General features: G+C 27.9%; 1 protein-coding gene across 2 annotated transcripts in view; it reads left to right on the top strand.

The window, feature by feature from the left end:
• The window catches only part of LOC107437007 (NBAS subunit of NRZ tethering complex), a 112,653-nt gene that overhangs the window by 1,396 nt on the left and 88,737 nt on the right, over nucleotides 1–22,520 (top strand). For both annotated transcript variants that reach the window (XR_015433605.1, XM_087163397.1), the window contains exons 2-14: nucleotides 2,276–2,315; nucleotides 2,405–2,510; nucleotides 2,893–2,940; nucleotides 5,151–5,194; nucleotides 6,187–6,320; nucleotides 8,501–8,595; nucleotides 9,919–9,975; nucleotides 13,037–13,274; nucleotides 14,347–14,412; nucleotides 16,680–16,808; nucleotides 18,113–18,232; nucleotides 20,745–20,888; nucleotides 21,743–21,915. Coding sequence is in view for 1 of the 2 variants with exons in the window: in XM_087163397.1 (XP_087019523.1) it covers nucleotides 2,276–2,315; nucleotides 2,405–2,510; nucleotides 2,893–2,940; nucleotides 5,151–5,194; nucleotides 6,187–6,320; nucleotides 8,501–8,595; nucleotides 9,919–9,975; nucleotides 13,037–13,274; nucleotides 14,347–14,412; nucleotides 16,680–16,808; nucleotides 18,113–18,232; nucleotides 20,745–20,888; nucleotides 21,743–21,915 (1,394 nt within the window). In the remaining variant the exon portion in view is untranslated. The remainder of the gene's footprint in view (nucleotides 1–2,275; nucleotides 2,316–2,404; nucleotides 2,511–2,892; nucleotides 2,941–5,150; nucleotides 5,195–6,186; nucleotides 6,321–8,500; nucleotides 8,596–9,918; nucleotides 9,976–13,036; nucleotides 13,275–14,346; nucleotides 14,413–16,679; nucleotides 16,809–18,112; nucleotides 18,233–20,744; nucleotides 20,889–21,742; nucleotides 21,916–22,520) is intronic.

The raw sequence follows: 22,520 nt of genomic DNA, 5'->3' as shown, positions 1-22,520 counted from the left end.
TTCACTATGTGCTACTCAGTTCTCATTGATTATGGTTTTTATCCTCTCCTTAACAGAGTGCTATTATAAATTATCAAATCAACATTATATATATACCAGTGTTTTCATCTCAGAAAAAAAATGGGTGAGAATTTCTCACCCTTTCTCAAAAACAGGGTGAAATTTCAAAAAGTTAAGTAAGATTTCAAAAATTAAAAAAAAAACAAAAAAACACCAAGAGACTTGAAAAAAAATATCATTTCTTTAATTATAATGCATTTTTAACTTCTTCTAATTTTTAAAGCATTGAATATTTTTGCTGCATCATCATATGGAAAATGTTCTACATCTACTTTTTCATCAGCTATTCTCATTAGGTTGCTCAAATGCGTATTTGTTTCGTTTTGATCGTTTCTACCCACATTTGTTTTATTTTCATTTGTCCGTTTCGAAGTAGAAGATATTGGCTTTACAAGGTATTTGTCCAACTTACATTAACGAGCAAAAAGTTTGAACATCTTACATGAAGAAACCTTACACATGGTTGCAGAGAAATGCGTTCTGTAAGAGGTTCCTTCGTTCCGAAGGATGGTGTTCTGTTGTTCTTAAAGGTTCTGAACAATACTGGTAAATAGGGAAGCTAGATAATGGGGCAGATGTTGAAAATAATAAAAGATCCAGGAAGAAAAGTGAAACGGATTTTATTCTAAATGGCGCAAATGAGAATTTTTTTCAAAATGCGAGAAATTCGCGAATTTTGAAATTGGTTTATAGAATGAGCGAATTTCTCGCGGTAATCATTTTTTAATGAGAGAATATAAAAAAATATGCGAGATTCTCGCGTTCTCGCACTGTAGTGAAAACACTGTATACAACGAAATTAAGAAAGAATAAGGAGAAAACATGGAAAATAATGCAGATTGAAGAAAAGAAAAGTAGAAAAATTATTAACATGAAATATTTTTAAAAAAAATTACAAAAATATATATATAAAAGTGTCAGAAGACAAAAATATAAAAAGATATAATCTCTTCATCAGCTTACACTATTATATCTGCAAAAAGGAGTGCTTTCTAATATTGTATCAATGTAGCAAAAGCAAAATATATATCAATACAATATTGTAAGGAGCACTAAAAAAAAAAAAAAAATCTGAATCAAAATAGAACACATTAAGTAAATAATAGTTAAGTTTATTTTCTGTATTTTAAATGACATATTTTTTACTATTATGTGTTCCATTTTGCTTCAATTTTTTTTTTAGTGCTCCTGACACTATTGTGTTGATATATTTTGTTTTGACTATATGGATACAATATTAGAAAGCACTTCTTTTGCGGATATAATCATGTGCGCTGTTGATGAGATTATATCTTTAATTTTTTCTTGTTTTCCAGTTTTTTAATATACTGTAATATTTTTTTTTTTTTCAAAAAAAAAATATTTTAATAATTTTTTTCTTCTATAAATTATTTATCTTTCTTTATACTCTTTTTAGTAATGTTTATTATTTTCCATGTTTTCTCTATATTTTTAACTTATTTTATGAATTCTATATGCTTGCAGCTTATCTACAGTAAATATAATTTATTAATTTTCTTAGTTTTTTTCTTTTTATCTTTATTGTGCTAGATATATGTGTATATTTGTTTGTGAGTATGTAACATAAGAAGCTTCAACTAATCTTTATAAGTTATTCTTTTATCTGAATCTTTTTCTTTCTAAACTAAATGCTTTTTCTCACACTTTGATAATCACACCATGTCTTTCAACCTATTTTGACTTCAAGTGATGCTTTAATTAACATTTTTGATTTTTCCCTTTCATGGAATCGGGAGAAAGATTAAAGGATTGGGGATGTAACATAAAAAGCTTTTTCTAATCATTTTATGTTATTCCTTTATCTAAATCTTTTTAATTTCATTTTTAATCTTATTGCTAAATTTGTTTATTATTAGTTTCTGAGCAATTAACATAATTTAATTACATTTAAAAAAATATTGCTGACAGAAAACATTTTATGCATTTTTTAAATTTCATTTCTTCATCTATTTGTCAATGTGATTTGATAGTTGTTGTAATTCGATCTTTTGTCAGTTTATGTATGTTTCTTGTTGTTTTTCATATTGCAATTATTTCAATAGGCCATGTTGCGAAATCAGAAACTACGAGTACAATTATAATGATATTTTAATAAAAATTCCTGACTCTTGTCTTATGTATGTAACATTTGAGTTTATGAAACTATAACTTGTTTTCTTCATGATTTTTGTTTTTTTTTGTTTCTATCATTTAGATCAAAGGAAATGAAAATAAAAATGATGGCAATGAAAAAGGTAAATTCCAATTTTTTTCTTCTTTTTTCAAAAATGTCATTTAGTTTAAAATTCTCTTAGTTATCTAACTAAACTGTTTTTATGTTTAGGGATACTTTCAAAGTTTTTGGGTCCATTTGCCTCTCAGTTATGTCCTCCATTACTGGTGCAACAACTTAACAATCTTCAGATGCCATGGGCATTCGCTATTGGAGGGTAAATTTCAAATTTGTTTCATTTATTTTATGAGTACATTATAACCTTGATCAGTCATTTCTCATGGGACCATTAATTGGAAACAATAGATTCTAGAAAATGAAGAATGTAGGTCAATATAAAATATCAAATAATGACTTGAAATTTTATGAAAAGTAAGTAAGTGGTAATGGGCTTTTAAATTAATAAATTTACAATAGATATAAAGTTTTAGAAAATTAGCTGCGATGGCTCAGTGGTTAAGGACTTGAAATGTCATTGTGAAGTGCTGTGATTCAATGTCAATTGCGGATTAGCATTAAGTTATGAATTATATAGATCTCTTAGTCTTATGCCATTGTCATAGATATGCAATAACGTTGTACAAAAATTTCCTTTTCAGAAGTGGTGCTGTGATTGCTGTTCTGCAAGATACTTCATTGGAAATAAGGTAACAGATTTTCAAATGTTTTTGTTTCCTTTCCAAAGAATACTTAGTTTCTATTAAAATATTATTTTTATAATTTTGAAAACATCTTTCTTTGTTTGCCTAACTCTTTTCTTGAGAAGTTATGGTCCTTGGATTCTTAGTATGGTTTCTGATGTAGTAAAAGAAATGATAAAACCCTTAACTTCCTAATAGTAGATCATGAAATGATTTTTAACAAACTTTCATTCTTTTTTTTAAAATTTATTTTTTCCTTTGCATTTGCCTTTACTTCTGATTTTGCCAATAAACATTAAAATTTATCCTTGTCAAAAGTTTTAAATCAATAAAATCCCAGTGTAAGTTTGTCTGATTTAAGCATGTATTATAATGTATGCGTGTTCATTATTGTATTTTTTTAAACTATATAAACATTTAAATATGCTTGTTAAATTTAAATATACTTGTTTTGTTTCTTTTTAAGTTACTAAAATTCTTTTTCAGTTTATATTTTAGTTAGGAATATAGAAACTTTTTTTTATTCATTTTTACTCATGAAGCTCTCAATTTTTCTAATTGTATCATCTTTCTTAAACAATGCAATTTATTTAATCATAGTTTTTAAAATCTTTTGATTTTTTAGGTCATTCGTCTGTCATTACTTTGAACTTTATCAATAGAAATTTAAATTATAACTGGCAAAAATTAAAAAGAGTTGGATTTTTTTTTCATAATTCAGTAAATATAATTTTTATTAACTTCCATTTTAAACAATTAAACACATTGTTTATATTAGGATGTATTTAGTTTATTATCTATTTTTTTATTTTGAAAATTTTTCTTATAATATTAAGATAAAACTTTCATATTGAAAGCAAGTATTGCAGCTTTTGTTTTTAAACTTATTTTTGAATTTACTCTTTTCTTTATTTTAAAAACTCTAAATTAATATTACTATAATATTTTTTTGACATTATCTTTATTAAACATACGTTTAAAATATTTTTTTATCTTCTCAATATCACCTTAAATTTTGTGGTGTTACTGCAATAGGTAGTAGAATTGTCTAACCATACAATTTTGAAAAATGTGAGGATAAAGAAACACATGTTGTGAGGATAACACACTCTGACTATGATGAAGACATTGCAATGGCTTGTCTGTTAGACACTGGCAGCAATTTATCATAAACTTATTAACTTTACTAGCATGCTATGAAGGCTTATATATATTTTGATCAGAGATACAATAAAAGGAAACATCCAATGCATAATCAACTAGGCATTATATGTAAATAATAAATATATATAAATAGTAAATATATACAAATTATAAATATATATATATATAAATAATATAAATACTAGGCATAATCTATAAAAACATTACTTATAAACTTAAAATGACTATGAATGGGAGACAAATAAGCATTCATATTTTCTTCATGTAATTGCCTTAGTAAAAGCAATAGAAAAAGCAATAAAAATGTGAACAACAAAAAAATTATTTATACCCTTTTTCGATTTACATAAGGTTGATGCCCACACAATCTTGAAAAAAAGCATAAGCTATGGTGATTAACTTAAGTTTTAAAAAAAATGCAAATTTTAATTATGATACAGTATAGAACCCGTTATCCGGAAATCAGAAAACCGGAAAACCAAAAAACCGGAACGAAATTCGATGAATTTTCCCGCCATTTTTTTGAAAAAAAATTTTTTTCCTCATAAGATTTTAGGATTTTTTGTTCTTTTTTGAAAGATGTTTATCTTACCATCATTTTGGAAATAATCATTAGTGTATTACTCCATCGTTTTTTCTTCTTTTTAAGATTAGTTCCAAAAAAAAATTTTTTTTTAGTTGGGTTTAACAATAAAAAAACGGCTTTTTGTAGCGATTCAGAAAACCGGAAAAATCAGTTATCCGGAATAGCGATGGTCCCGATCGTTCCGGATAATCGGTTCCCTACTGTATTAATATGTAACATGACTACTTTGAATCCTTAAACCAGCTGTAAACAGAGGTCCCAAATGTAAACAAAGTGAAGAATTGGAAACATCATAGAATTGGGACAGTTGATGACATGCCTTGATAGAATATTACAAATTATGTTATTTGAAAAATCTTAGTCTGCTTCTGTATTTAAGTAAACTAATTGTGCAAGAAATTATTTTACAAATTTCTCTCAAATTATGTTTCTGCATTTTAATGTTAGGTTATGTTTAAATTTTCAGAACATCAAGGGATGAATTCGGGACAATAATTGGAAAGACTCAAGGTAATTTGTTAGTTACTAATATATATCTTTTATATATCATTTAATATATAGCTTTTATATGTGAGATTGAAGGTTTTTTTTTTCTCATACCTTTTTTTAACAGAAAACACTTCAGTGTTTATTAGAGTCAAGATGAAATTCAGAATAAATATTGTCTTTAACGTGTTTGAACTAAAGTAAGTTATAATTTTAAGTGGTAGTCTCTGCTTGAGATGAACACTTTTGCATCATTGAGACACATTTAAGAAAAACTTTTCTCACCTTAGTCATATTAGAATCCTCTAGCATTTCAAAAAGGAAACCTTTCATGACATAGTTTTGAAGATTAATTTACTTAGTGTCTTTTGATTTGCTCCTGATTGATTCCTTTTTTTTATTTCATTCTATTATTTGGTGTGTTCTATTATGAGCAGAAAAAAGAAAAATATATTATGATTATTAGTCTAAAATCATCTAAGTAACTACAGTCTACTATCTTTAGTATGAGCTCCCTTTATAACGATGCTTCACGATGTCCCGGTTGCTATTCCATGGACGTGATGTTATTTTGACATCCATTTGAGCATCAAAACTGGACCATTCATTCCATTATGATGACCAAAATCTCCCCCTCCCCCTTTTTTTTTTAATTTCAAGAAAATCACACCTAAAACAGGTGTTAAAACATTTTTGCACTTTCAAAAGTTTGACGATTTTTTTTTCGTCCCTGAATGGAGAATAGTAACATTTTTTTTCTTCCAGCTGCACTAGTATGCTTACCAAAAATTAAATGATATTTCAGAAATCAGTTCCTGAATGACTTGTATCTAATTCATTTTGATGTGTAATTACCATTATATAAAGTGTTTCTAATTATATTTGAAGGTAAATTGTGTCAATACTTGATTATGTACTGTATAAATTATTTGATATTTAGTTCCTTTATGTATTTATTGATTTCATTTAAAATCAAAAGACTTTAATTGATTCAGTTTTATTGCCTTGTATTGCAGTTATCAAAGACACTTATCCTCAGTGGAGGAGGTTGCTGTGGTCTCCTGATTGTACAATGTTAGCATTTGCTCACAGCAATGGTCAGCTTGATTTCTATGACTTAATCGGTGCTCATATGTTTACCATAGATAAAGTAAGTTCTGAACTTGAATAGTTCTAACATAATTTTTATTTGTGCTCAATATGTTATACTCAAATTGCTTATTTACATTGGGTGAATTCCGAGGTATGGTGCTTTTGCAGCACCAAATTTCTTCAAATTTTAAAATAAAAATAATATTTGGTCGAAAAAGCAATCTGCAATTCGTTTACAGAGGAAATACAGAACCTTGGCTACCAAGACATTTTAAAAGTAACAATGCATATACAAGGCTGTTTCCTTCTACGAAAAATAAGTCTCAATAAGTTTGGTAATCACACACATTTGTTCTTTCCAAAAAGAAGCTAGAAAAAAGAATGATTTTACTTTCTCAGATATACAAACTGCTTTGTTTATAGTTGGTATGAATTTTTATTCTAATGAATAAAGTTGGCACTAAGCTGGAAAATACTTTGTATTAAAATTAAAAGTTAGTTTTCAAAACATTTTAATTCTTTACAAAATCTTTTATACATACCGAAAAAAGAAGGATCTGAAGATTAAAACCGATTAGAGGTTTTGGCTCTTTTCGAGGGGCAGTGTCAGAACAATTAAGAAGGTATTACAAAAATTTTAAGTATGGAAACTCACCAACTGTTTGTTCAATCCTAGAGTGGGTGTTGGAAATTAGTATTTACACCTTTTTGCAGTGGGATTTTTTTACATTACTTCCTTGTTAAATTCAATTAAAGTTTCCAAATTGAATCTCTTGCTTTTTTCAATCACTTAATGAATCTTTTGTTAAACTACATGCAAGGTGTGTAATTGTGCGAGGTGTGATTTTACAAGATTAATTATTAATTAATTTCCTAGATCAATCTAATAATTTCTGGATCTTATCTGAAATACCTACCCATTTAATGTTCAATTTCATAAATTATTGTCTATCCTGCATTGTTATAGTTTTTGCATTCATTTGAATTTTGAAAAGTTTCAAAACAATTGTTAAAAAGTTTTCTTTTTTTTTTTTTTTACTTCTGCATTTGATTATTAACTGTTCTCTCTTTGCAAGCTAAACTATTAATGTGCTAGTTTTTGTTATAACAGAATGAATGTAAAAGTTATAATTTTTTACTTCCTGTACCTTCTAAATTAATTTCTACTATTTTTTTTTAATTTTTAGTGAATTATTCGTTAGTTCTCAACTTTCAGAAAATTTGTAATTTTTATTTTTTTTCTTAGTTTTTGTTACTTTGATTTTTTAAAAAAAAGATCTGTGCATTGTTTAAACTATATATTTTTACAATTATTGGTTTTTGGTTGATTTTTTGACATCCTTTGCTCATTGTAAATTCTTATTAATATTTTCATCACTTAGTCATTGAAAGATGTAATACATTTAAAAATTTCAAATGTAAATTTTTAACTGTCAGAGAATTTAAATACTACAAGCCAGTGAAGCTCTTAATTTGTTGCTGAAAAGTTTCTATATTCTTCCATCTTTCAGTTTATGTTTTTCGCTTTGCATTTTGATGGATTTATTTCATATAGCATGCTAATAGTTTGACAAAGTTTAATTTTATGAATATAATTTTTTTAAAAAATAATAAAATATCTTGAACTTCTTTAATGTGAACATGCTTAATGTTGATTTTTTGATGATTAATGTGGACATGGACTTATTTTTGAATGCACCTCAAAATTCTTAAGTATACTTTTAGATACTTATAACTTGAACACGCTGAATCTGAAATATTAGGAAATAATATTAGGAATAATAGTAGGATAATAAAGAAAATTCGAGTTTAGTTATTCCTGAAAAAAATTTCACTTTCAGCATAAACAGAAAATTATTTTCACACTAGCAGATGACTTACAATTCTTCATCAATAAAAGTAGACATTTCTGTAAAATTTTCGATATCCTTTGATATAGATTCAGATCAAAATTAGAAGGAACAGTAAGACTTCAGCTTGTCGGTTTAAAATCTATCATCAGAAAATGAAATTTTTTAAATTGTTTTTTTTTGCTTCCTTTTTTTATAATGATGATAACAATATAAGTAAAGGCTTATAAAGCATCAATCATTGTTTTTGAATATGAATGCTTTAAATGTTTGTTTATTGATTGTTATATAATATTTATTTTAGTTATTAAATTGTTTTCATTGCTTTATACCTTGTATTAATCAATTTAAAGTTTTCTACATTTTGATTAATTTTCTTCCTCCATAGATGGTACAAACTCCCTCTCCTAATGGAAAACAAGACTATCGTTATGCTATTGCTGGAATGGCATTTACTGATGCTAGAGTGAAAAATACTCAATGGTAGATAATTAATGCTAGCTCTTAAAAAAATCTAATATTCTAATTCAAAGGTTCCATATCTCCAAATCCCCATACACCTGAGGCAATATGGCACTGGGTTGTGCACTCTCATTGAGAGTCTAAGCCATGGTATATCTTGCCAGTTTTTTGACATGATTCACTAATGTCAGTGAGGGGTGGCATCACTCAAAAGCTTTCTGTGCCCCCTTTCAGCTAAATGAATAAAAATGTTTTTAAAAATATTTTTTTTAAAATTTAATTGTATAGTATATTTTACTAATTAATGCAAAAATTTAAGATTTTTAATGAATTGATAATTTTGAATTTGAGTTCTGAGAAATTCTAAATAATATGTGTCTTATTTAATAATTATATTTTTAATTATTATCTATAATAATTATTTGACAGGTAATTCTAATTAATATGTGTCTTTTTTAAAATTGTACTCCAAATATCAAATTTGGAGTTAATGACCTTATTATCTTTAATTTTAAAAATTATATAATTTTGTTAAATATTTACCCTAAGTAATTAATATTGTTTCATAATGAGAATTGATGATTTTAATCTTTTGGATTTAAGTATTAAAAGAGATGAGAAGTTCTGCATTGTTGGCATTTGTGATTAATTCTTGCATTTTTGTGATTTTTACTTGTATATAATGTTTTATTTTTGAATCATTTTCTTTTTTTTATCTAGCTCTCCTCATATTATTGTATTGATATTTTTTGTTCTGGCTTTATTAATACAATATTTGAAAGCACTATTTTTGTGAGTTTTGCTTGTATATAATTTTTTATTTTTGAATCATTTTCTTTTTTTTTTTATCTAGCTCTCCTCATATTATTGTATTGATATTTTTTGTTCTGGCTTTATTAATACAATATTTGAAAGCACTATTCTTGCTGGTATAATCGTGTGAGCTGTTGACGATCTTACATACTTTTGTTGTTTTATCTCTTTCCTTTTAATTTTTATAAAAAAATAATTTTTTTCTTTTTAATTTTTCTTCTTCTTATTCTTATAATTTTCTTTTTTCTTTCTTAGTATTTTTGTCTTATTTATATATATATATATATATATATATATATATATATATATATATATATATATATATATATATATATATATATATATATATATATATATATATATATATATACCTGTTTGCATATATTAATATATTAGGTGTCTATTTGTTATATATTTTACCTGTATATTTAGTAGTGGATCCGCACAACTAAGAAGGTTGAGAGCTGTTACTTTTATGTCTTTTGATTATAGAAAATAGTTGATGTATTTAAAACTTTCTTTTCCACATAGGACTTACGAATTTCTTGCTGTAAATTATCAAGGAACTATCTTTTCATTTTACATTAGGTGAGACATTAATTTTTTTTATTGTTGCATTTTTTAGAATGAGTTTTGTTAGTTTTGTTATAAATTTGAATTAAATTAATGAATTTTAGTTGTAAATAAGTAAATAATGGTGTGTAAATACGTAAAAACCATGATGATTAAACTAAACTATACTGATGTTTACTTTAAACTAATGATACAATATTGTACAAAGAAATTTTTTTTCCTCTTCTATTTATAAGGAGGAAAAAAACCGAGTGTCTATGTTAAAAACTGAACTTAGCAATCAGCTTAGGTTAAGAAATTGAATGTATAATAGAGGTTCAGATAGATAAATTCTTAAAAAATAATAGTGTAAATTCTTCTTAATTTCGTTTAGAAGTAAGGTTGTTGAAGGTAAATTATTTTTATATTTGAAATACGCTCAAAATATTCAGTCTGACTCAAAAATTTCATAAAAAAAAAATTTTTTTTTTTGATTCTCTCTTATAATTCATAAAAATTTTATTATTTTAAGGGCTTTAAATGTGGAAATTTTTTTCACATTCTTTTGATATAAATCTTTTTATTTCTATATTACAATCTGATTGTAATATTTTTATATTATATTTTTGTATATTATTTTTTTCATATTTTTTTTCTTAAAAATATTCATTTGACTAATATTGTTCTGTTTCATATTATCAATGGTACTGTGTCATAATCTCAATTTTGTTAAGTTGGCAATTTGAATTTTTTATATATATATATATATATATACAGTCAATTCGCTATAACTCGAAGTACGATAACTCGAATATTACTATAACTCGATTTTTTTATGAGGTCCCGACTCTTTTATCTTCAATTTCATGTTAATTATTCTCGACTACTCGAATTTTACTCCCTTTAACTCGATTTTTTTTGGATCTTTTGGAGCAAGAAAAAAAAACTAGGAGCTGATATCTTGTCCCTTCCTTTGCAACACACACACAATGTCTTTCGCACTCTTCATAGAGAAGCTAAAGCTGTCCCTCTTGAAGTATGTGAACAGTGGTTAAATGAAACGTTACAAAATTTACTTCAAGGATACAGTTAAAATGTTTTCAATATTGATGAAATGGGTTTATTTTTTAAATGTCTTCCAAATAAGACTATGATGTTTAAGGATGAAAACTGCTCAGGGGGTAAAATGAGCAAGGAACATTTTACCCCCTGAACTGTCTTAGTTGGAGGAAATGCGTCTGGGACAGAGAAATTGCCCTTACTTGCTATCGGAAAATACCGAAATCCCCGATGTTTCAAGAATGTAAAAACGTATCCTTTGGATTGCAAGTCTAACAAAAAGTTTCGGATGACATCAGTATTATTTGAAGACTATGTAAGAAAATTGGATCGGAAATTCTTCGCTAGGAAAAGAAAACTGATAACTACTTTATGGATAAATGCACAGCGCAAAGTGATCTACCTAATTTGAAAGCAGTAAACTTGCAGTTTCTCCCGCCAAACACAACAGCAAAGTTGCAGCCGATGGACCAAGGTATCATAAAGTGCTTCAAACAGTCTTATCGTAAATGGCTTGTCAGAAAAATGATCTTAAATATTGCAAGCATTTAGAAGATTTGTAATTAATAAGCATTAATTAAATAATCCGACAATATTTTGAAAGTCCAAAACCGAAACTAACGGTAAGTCGAACTTCCGATATGTCGAAGTTTTTCGTCAGTCCTATCAGATTCGAGTTATCGCGAATTCACTGTATATATATATATATATATATATATATATATATATATATATATATATATATATATATATATATATATATATATATATATGTATATATATTTATATACTTTATTTATTTTTTTTTTTTTGTCTCTTGGTCTACCTACTGTAACTCTGCCAAAGATAGATCTGAATGCTGCTCCTCTTAAGTACTCTGGAAATAGTAATAACTTTTTTTTAAAAAAAAAACCTTTATTTCACTTATGGTATTATATACACAGGATGACGCTGAATTTATGAGAAGGTAACAAACTTCATATTAATTTAGAATTGCAAAGCAACAAATGATCAGAAATGTCACCATAAGCCTTAAGGGACACCTTTCCATAATGGACAGGTTGTTTGTGTACATTTGTACTAATATGTTGTTATTTAACAAAACTTTATTAATTTTATGTTTTCTAATGATTATAGTCAATAATCACATTCAAATAGATAGTTTTTTTATGGTAATTTAATGATTTAGTGAACAACTTAGCCGACTTAGAAAATTGGTTACTGGATTATTAAATATCGATAAAATAGCTTTTTTAATGCTTATTTGAATGCTATTCTAACAATAATCATTAGAGATAATAGAATTAGAGAGAATAATTTTTATGAGAGAGATATTTAAGAGAATAATTTTTATGAGAGAGATTCATTAGAGAGAATAATTTTTATGTATAATAGCACACTATTTCAAACATACACAAACAGCTGGTTCATAATTACATCAGCGCTCCTAAGGTCCGTGCTAAGGATTTCAAATTATTAACCAAGTATCAAAATTATTCGCCTATTTTCAAAGTCTTCTCCAAATGCAAATCTTAACTACTTTTTTCCCATGGAAAACTATTTTACGATAGTTTGTTTCCGGCTTATATTATTTGGGCCCAATTCTAATTAGTTATGCAGCACATCTACCAAAAATTACTGTAATCGAATAAAAAATACTGATTTGTTTAGAAATATTCATTTTGATGTATTTTTGAGGATCAAGTTAAATATATATTTTTCTTTCCAGTGGAAAAGTCATTCGCCAAAACACAATTTTATTTGCCAAATTTACGATTTTATCACAGTTGGCGAGGCGACGAATGCTTACCCCGGGACCTGCTTATAATAACATTATAATGTACTCTTCCTTTTTGTAAAATTTAGTTTATGAATTCAGGGAAAACCCGTTCAATACTAAATATTTTATTGTCTTATTCTCAGAAGTCCTTTTTTTTTCTACATTTGTGGTTTCGGCTTGTTGTTTATGATATTCATTTGATTTAGTTTAGTTTGTTTAAATCTTCTTTTAATAAAATTGATTTTAAATTTCGTACAGTCCATCTGAAGGATTCCAGGCTAGGAGAGATCAGTTTTCCATGTCAAACTGTTATCCTCATGGAATTACGAGTGTTGTGTATAACAGGACAGATAACATTTTGATTGCCTGTGGCAGGTCTCAGAAGTTGACATTCATACAGGGTACAACTGAGGCTTCTCAGATGGGAATTTCAGCATGGAGACTTCTTTCTGAATATCCTCACTACAAACTGGCACTATCTATGGATGAAAATAAGGTTAAATTTCATTGCAATTTTTTAAAAAAAAAACTCATTGTAATTTTGTTATTTAGAAGAAGAAAAAAACCCTACTGCATTAAACTTTATTTAACTCATAGAGCCAGTATTGAACTTCACCAGTATGTTTGAGTACGAGTTCTAAAAATAGAGTTTGCTCTCCTACTTATGCTGTGTAAATGTATATCCAAAAAAACGTGACTGTTTGGTTGGCATAACTCACAAAGAAATCATGTAAAACTTCAGAACTTTTATATAATTTGTTAATCTATAAAATTTTATTTATTATATGAACTATAAAAAATTTAAATTTAAAAAAAAGGATTAACTTGAACCTTTATGAAGGGTGTCCTAAAATTTATTCAAGATCTGAACTGAATAGAGAAAAAATGAAGTATTTTAAATAGTGTAAATATTGTTTTTGGCCTTTTTTCCATTTTATTATCATTCAGATGTATCAGACTGGAGTAACTAGGGAGCAATCCACCAGAAGCTGCAGATAGCTGTGGAGAGATTGAGTCCACCCACTGTGCACCTATATTGCCATTTTTCTATGTTTATGTTAGTGCCAGCCATGTACTCAACTATGCCATGCCATTTCATTATCTTATTTCTTTGAGTCATGTCAGATCTGATTAATCAGTGAGAGTAACCAGAACAATTCTAAGTCTTAGATTTTTTTTATTCGTTTATAAAGTACAGAGAATAGAGTTCTATGTGAAATAACACATTAGGCAAATGAGTTCTGCAGCTTTGGGGCACATACAGATTCTTTTAGGGAAATTTTCCATTGTTATTTTGCATAAATGCTCCTAAATTTTATTGATGCAGCATTGAATTTCTTTCTTCATTGCACGGATGGGAGAATATAATGGGCTTGTTGACATAAACTTTTGACTTCAAATAACCCTATGGAAAAAATAAACAATACACCTTGTAACAATAATTAGCAATAGTCTAAATAAAATTTTCTTGCAAATATCTTATTAACTTTTTTATTAATTCTTTTTACAAATAATGAAAGTTTGTTGGAAACAATTTTTAACATGTTTTTTTTATGCCTTTCTTTCAGGTGGAATCTAAAAAAAGCTGGAAAGATATACTTTCACAATATAATTTCTATCAAAGCTCAAAAGATGTAAGCATTTTTTAAAATTTAAAATGTTGAATGGAATCAGAAATAAAGTGCGATAGGTTTTGACAGCATAAGCTTTTTTAAATATTTTTAAAATTGTGTGTTCTTTTAATATTAAATAATTTTCTTTTTTTAAACTGTTCTGTGATTACATAAAATCTTAATTGGAGCATGCCTAAACTATTATTTCTATCTTCTTAAGTTTGGTTTCTTTCAATTTAATGTGATACATTTATGAAAAATGATACTTTATTTATTTCTATGGCGATGTTTATGTTTCTCCCAATTTTGTCTCTCCCCCCCCCTGCCCTGGTAAGTTAAAGGTAAAGATAATAATAAATCTTACCTTAAAGATGCAGTCAAACTTAAAATATTCTTATTTAAACCAAAACGTCTTAAACAGTTTCAGTTTCCTCTTAATTATTTCCATATTGAGCTCTTTTTTTTTGTAGAGAAAATGGTTTATTTAGGTATAAAGTAAATTACAATTTAAAAAATTAAAAGCATTAAACTAACAAATAATAAAATTGTTTTATTTATATCTGCTTGTTTTGAACTAACAGAGTTTTACATCTAAAAAACATCTGTTAATAAATTTAATCTACATTTATCTTTTCAATTCCTTACTAATGAACTATTTCTTAAACAGAAGGAGATTTTTCAAACAGTTGACTTTTTTTTTAACTATTTGGACTCTCTAAAATGCTTGGCGAATCGAACATAAAGCATTGATGACAGTCCATTCCTACTGTTGTGACACTTCACTAAATAACCTAGTCTTTCTAGGCTAGGATATCATTTACGGCTCAGAAGCATAATTCAATGCTTGACAGCCTGATTGGGGGTTTTGTCCTTGCCATGTCTACTTGCTTACCACAATTAATGAACTACACAGAATTCATTTCCTAAATATTGATGTATATTTTTGCAATGAGCTTGCTATTAATAAAATCTCATTTGTTAATTTTTGTGGAATAAGTTTTAAAATAGAAGGGGGAATTTCTAAACAGAGATTATATTTTTAAATTGCTACCATTTTATAATGCAGATTATATTAGAATTAAAATATGAATTATATGAAGTAAATACCCTAGAATTATGACTTAAATATTTAAACAAAAAAATTATTCCTCATTATTTTCAGTTTTTTTTAAAATTATTATTTACTGATCAATGAAATTAAAGTTTCTAAAACAAGCAAAATTTATTTAGTAAAATAAATCTATTTCAAAATTTTATGTATATTTTTCTATTTACCATTTTAACAGCCTGTTCAAAATTTATGCCATAATTGACCCCGTCAATGGAGGCATGACAAAGGTGTAAAAAAAACTATGGGTAAACTATTCACGGATATATGCAGCAGCGCTTATGATTTAAAACATTAAATTTTGGTATGTTTAGCATATGTAATGGTGCAACCTATCCAGTGTTTTTTTTTTAACTATCTGAGCTTAAGAATTCTATTTTGTTGAATTTATTCACTAAAATTTTATTATTACTTTTCCCCTTTTTATGTTTTGCTGCGATTTATTTTTGTAATTTACGATCAATAATAATTTAAAGAATTGACCATGCAGATGAAAAAAGTTTGCTAGAATGTAACAATAGCGCAACAGAAGCTTTTCCTTTCAACAGAAGAAGTTGTAGATGAATTCCCCTCCCGCAACCACTCCACGAATAGTCTCTTCAAATCAAATAAATAGTCAAATTTTAAGGGATGCGGCGTATCTGCGAAATTACAATAACATTTTGAGAAAAAAATTTATGATGAACATTTTCACTCTTGGAGAATTTTTGAGGAGTAAAACTCAAATGCATGAAATACATGTCAAGATGCATATTCTGCATCATTCATAGCATCTTTATATATAACTGTAGCTATTTAAGCATAAAACTGATGGAGATGGAAAAAAATAGCTGCATGGAACATATAAATAGCTTATTGACTTACCTTGTTTTACTTTATAGTGTAGGTAAGTTGGTAAATTTTTTTTAAATAAGTAATGCTGACATTTTTTTCTGTAAAAGAAAACTTTTTGAAAACAGTATTCACATGCTTGTGTATTATTAGCATGCCTGCATACTCACATCTTGAGAAAACTAAAAACAACATGTAATGATTAATCTAAGTTTTTAAACAAATATATGAATTCTGTTATTTTGATATATAACATTGCTTCGAAATTAACTAATAAATAAAAACTTTTTATAGCTTTAATTTAATTGTTGTAACAAAAGGCTTGAATGCTGTTAATTATTTTTTGCAGGATTTCATTTTTAAGATGAGCATATCTCCCAGTGGTAAACTCTTGGCTTCAATTCATGTTTCAGGAGCCGTTTCGTTGTGGGATCTACCATCTTTAAGACTGAAGAAACATTGGCCTCTTAATTTGCAGGTTCATTATTAATTGTTTTTTTTATGATTGTTAAATGTATGCTCTTTATCTTTTGTAGAGCCATTGAGAAAAAAATGTCATTAAATTATTTATGAACAGAAGAAACCATTATTAATTAATTTCAGGATTTGCTTTTGGAGATTATACATAGAGTTTGCCCGAAAAAGAAGTTTTACAGCACAGTTAAAATTATAAGTTGCTAATTTTGATAAATGTTCAATCCTTTTGTATTGTTTAAATTAAACTTCTGTAAATCTAGCTCTAGATAGAAATATTTAATGTGAAACATAATTAGAAATATTTAAAAGAGTTTTGAGGTCAAAATTACAAGGCTACGGAGTTGAACACTGATAGTCGCAAATCCAGAATCAGATCAGCTGTTCAACGTTGGTTATGAAATAAATTAAGTTAGACTAATAGAATTTGAGCTATTGTTTCTAAAAATAGAAAGGAAAAACTACCTGGTATGGTAGGCTATGGGTACATATTTTTTTAAAAAATATAATTACTTCAATTTTGTTTAAGATGGAAATATAATTCAAATGGTATTTGAGAGAGATTTTTATTTTTTGTAAAAATCTGAAATTTGGTGATTTTGACAAAATTAGCCTAAAGAAATAATCTGATACCTTAAAGCTTAAAGATAAGTTATCAGTGTTTTTCAAGAGTTGTCAATTAATCACTTAAAACCTTTAGCCTTTTCTTAAGAAAAAATTTCAGGTTATTTACTGTAGACTGATTTGGTTGGGTCCATATCCAAGAGGTTGTGAGTTCGATCACTGCCAGCCGAGGACTCCCCGTGTACGAAATGATGACTGGCACACACTAAATCTGTTGGGGTCACAACATCCTCCTAATTCCTATAACAAATCAATACCTCTGGGAGTACTGGATTGAAGACTGGTCGTGCTCTAGTTCAGGTCAAAATTACAATCTGCAAATGGATAGATGGTATGTGAACGTGTCTTTCTTCTAAAACGGGCTGTGACATATTTGTGTGGCAGAAGCTGAATTCTTGGCCATTGATGGCGCCATGAGAAAACAAAAAGTGCACCCCTCTGCCTTAAAATAGGCTTGTCGTTGTTGACTAGTGGCATGAGACAACAACAACATTGTAAAAATCTTGTTACAGTTTTATTTTATGACTGTTGTATTCACTGCTTGTAAAAATCATAAATGATTCTATTTTAGTGCTTACCACTTTATTGACCAAATGAATTTGAATATATTTAAAAAATAATTGTAAAGAAGAGAAAAATAAGTGACATGCAGTTAAAACTTTTTTTCTCATTTTATCTATTTAGCCTAACTACAATGATGTGAACCCCCAACACTGTGAACCTGGAGTGAAGAAAAATGGTGATTTCCAATTGTCTGATGTGTTTCATTCTCATGTCATTGACATCAATTGGTGGTCAGAAGATGTAAGTGGGATGTAACTTTTTATTTGACAATTATTTGTAATTACCAATCCTGCATGGATACTAACTGCTGTAATGTATTTCGCAACTTGAACCGTGCCTGATTTTTTTTCTCGCTCTAATTTGCATTTTTTGCCATTATTATATTAGTTAGCTTCAAAGTGTGAGGTACATGCATAATTTTCATCCCTCCTGCTTGCACTTAAAATATTTATGTTACAGTCAGGTAGGATAGTGTGGCGCTACAAAATTTTAAGTTTATGAAAATTTTGGTACTGGTTTTTTTTTTTTTTTTTTTTTGTCTTGTTTTTAATTGCAAGTCAAAGAAAAAAATTCACACAAATAGCAAAGAAAAACAAATATAAAAGTGACCTGAGCAATTGCTCTTTTTAATTTATTTATTTAATTGTTTTCTTTGGAGCTGCACAAGTAACAAATTGTTGTGAGCAAAACTGTTTCAAGCAATATTTATCACCCAACCCTCAAAGATAGTCATGTAATCTTCTATGATTTGCTTTGCAAACTCTGTTTGTTTGGCTTGCTATTAAGTTAAACCATTTAAAATATATTCTAGCTTAAAATCTTAAGAATTTAAATCAATTATTAAAAACTTTGAGACTCTGCAAAGTCAGTCTTTGTCAAAAGTTATTGAAAAAAGAAATTTAAATTTCAATAAATGACATGCCACAGGAAAACTTGCAAAAACAAAAAATTAACTTTTAAAAAACAAAATAGCATGACTAAGACTCATTTTTTGATGAATAAAATTATTATTATTGAACTTGCATAAGTATAATAGAACATAGTATAGAATACTTTGTTTGTTGGTGTCAATTATTTGGTTTTAGCCTTTCAATTCTTTCCAATTTATAACACAGATTGTTTCGGGTTTCCGTTGTCCACACAAGAAAATAAATTTCATTAAAAATTTTTTAAACATGTGCATTTGTGCTTTCATGCTTATGATAGCTCACACGCCTAGTCAATTCCATGATAACAAACACGATATCAGACAACTTTTTTTTGCCAAATTTTAGCTACTAAATACCAAGATATCTTCACAAATTTTGCTGTGTTGCCACTTATACATATTTTCTTTCGGTAAAAAACATTTTAAAAAAATATGGCGTGACAAAAAATGCTCACGAATAAGGAGTATCTTAACAATATGACCAATTACTGTGATTATTATTAAACATTACTTGTGAAGCGTGATATGAATATTATTAAATGTACCTTATCCATGACGAAAAATGGTCACGGATAAGGAGTATCTTAGCAATATTGCGAATTACTGTACATAATTTAGCTGCAGAAATTTCTGTTTTACTAAACAAGACTTAATTCAGTGACAGAAATAATAAAATTTAAAGGAAGTACCTTTTTTTAAAAAATATTGGGAGTGCACATAAGTTTCTGCCTTTTTTTTTAATCAAAAACTAGCAGTTTATAGTAAAAAAACGGTACATTATCTTTTATTCAAAATATTTTCCATTACTAGACCCAACTTTCCCCCCATCTTTCTGGGAGCATTCAGATATCACGTTGGAAGAACTCTTCATCTTTCGAGGATATCCACAAATTGACCCATTCCTTGGTATTTTCAAATGATGTAAATTTCTGCTCTGACACACTATGTACCATTGACCAGAATATGTTATAATTTGAAGAGGCAATGTCCGATGAATACGGCTTGTGGGGTAGGACTTCCCATTGATGTGTTTCCAAACACCAAAATTAATTTTAATACAAAATCGATGTTCAATGTCTCTTGGCTTCAGTTCATATGGAACCCAACTTCCTTGTTTTTGGATCACTCCCAACAATTTTAAACGATGTGGAATTGCTTGTTGGGTCACTTGTAATCTAAGATCAAGCTCTTTTTGCATTTCGAACGAATCTTCTTCCAATAATTCTTCCAATTCCTTGTCTTCTTACAATTTCTGCATTCTTCGTCTTCCACGTCAAACTCACCATTTTTAAACTTCTGAAACCACTCACAACAGCTTCTCTCAATTAAAGCAGCAGCACCATATGCTGCTCCAAGCAATCAATGCACCTCAGCTGCAGATTTCTTCAAATTAAAGAAGTAAATCAAAAGTTCCCGCAAATGACGCTTATTTGGCACAAAGCTTGACATTTTTGCACGAAAACAATTTCGTAATGCTAATACGGAATCACTAAATACTTAAAGGTTATGTTGTTACCAGTTGAACAAACTTACAATAAAATGTTTAACACCAGTCAATTTCTACATTACCTTCTGGCAGTGCCATTTTGTGATGAGTGGTTGGAACTTATTTGTACACCCAATATTTACTAGCGTGACAGACATGAAAGCTTAAAACAGTTAGCTTGATTTAATTATTATTAACGTTTATGCTTACATTTTATGTACATTTCTGTGAATGCATTAAATCCTTCAAAATTTTTTTAAAAACAAAAACATGTATATTTGAAAAATGATTTGTTTCATCATAGTGAAAATAACAGAATTATTTATTGTTTTGCATAGTCTCTCATAATCGTGAGGAGATGTGGAGCTGTCACCGTATCTTCTATTCATTCTCTTCAGAACCTGTTGGGAGTTTCACCAGAGTGGTTTGAACCGTCACCAGCTGTCACTTCCTTTTGTGACAGAGGATTTCTTGTAATAGAAGTGAGTATTATTTATTAAAACAACTATTGTTAAACAAGAAAAAGAAAACTTTTTTGACCCTGAAGTCACAATTATCTATATCACATTTTAAAGTTATGTATTCAGAAATAACTCCAACTTCTGCAATGAAAAGTTTTAGTAGTGTTCTATCCCTTTTAGTAGTTTTATTACTAAGTGCTTTTTTCCAAATCCCTTAACTATTTTAATAGCCATTAGCTCAACCATGTAGATGCTGAATGTATCACTCAGTCTGTTGGAGGCAGAATGGATAGTAGAACTAGTTTAATTACAACTCTTGAACTTACTTGTCTACTTGTAACCTTCTTTTCATCCACCATAGCTATAAAAATTTTAATTTGCTGCCATCAGCAAGAGACCTGAACTCCACTTTATCATTATATAGGAATTCAAAAAATTGTGTTGAAATGGCCAATGAAATGATCACAAAATAGTGTTGATTTATGATGAAATCATTGTCTCAAAAATTGATAAATGGTCTAGTGTCCCACCTGCGTCAAAGGATTAACAATATAAGCATTTTTTAAGCTGTAGTAAAAATTGCAAGATTCATTTCTACCACAAAGAAAAATTGTGAGAAACAAGCCCGATTTAAAATAATTTTCAAAATATTTCAAACTATTCACAATTCCGCATTCATTATGAATAATAAAATGCTCATTGAAAAAGGTGGCAAAAAATGCTTGTTGAAAAAGGTGACAATTCGCTTGATGACTGATAAACAATACTCTGATCACTATTTGTTACATTTAGTGGCTAGTGGAGACTGTTCATCTTGCCCTATTATACATAGCAACCAGTGATTGCAATTTTAATTCATTTGTGTTTCTTCATAGTGTGAAAATAGGTTGAAAAGTAAGAAACGTGATACAGAAGATTCGTTGAGTGATGAGGAAAGCAGTGATGATGAGGAACCTTCAATATTTACTTACAGCTATGAAATGGCACAGAGGGCTCTTTACTTCATTACAGACCTTGATAGATTCCAACCTCCCAGGAAGAAAACAAAGTATATAATTTCCCTATTTTTCCTCCTCCTAAGAAATAACGTTAAAAATATTTTATATGAATAGAAACTCAACCTTAATTTTTTTTTATTTCGATAGATATCTTTCTATTTTTTTAAAGCTTTCGTATTTTAAATTAAATCAAAACTGCTTTTTATGAAGGAGTGACAGTGGTAACCAAGATCATTTCTTAGCAGCTGATCACAAATTTTTTAAGAAATTAACCTTTGTTTGAAATACCTTTCTAATTATTTATGATCTCAGGGATGTTATGTGCACGTAAAAATGGAAGAAGTGGTAGAAACTTAATTCATTTTTATTTATTTAATCTATTTAATTATTCAGTTATAACTATTACCTTGATCTAATTGCAAATTTTATATATTTAAAGCAAAAAAAAGTCCTCGTATTCGCTTTTAATAATGGACTGAAAGAAACATGCTTGAAAAAGGTTGCTAAATTTTAATCTCTTTCAATAGATTTTTGCTTTTCATTAGTTACTATTTTTATAGTTTTACACCACATGCTTTTTTTGTGGTTTTTGATAAATCTATAATTATAAAATAAAGAGTGTGTGTGTGTGTCTCTCATATGTAGCTTCTATTGT

Source organism: Parasteatoda tepidariorum, chromosome 5 (assembly GCF_982258835.1).
Source record: "Parasteatoda tepidariorum strain Cologne lab strain chromosome 5, Ptep-v5.0, whole genome shotgun sequence".
NCBI lineage: Eukaryota > Metazoa > Arthropoda > Arachnida > Araneae > Theridiidae > Parasteatoda > Parasteatoda tepidariorum.
Note: the sequence above shows the minus strand (reverse complement) of the source record. Positions and strands in the feature narration are given on the sequence as shown.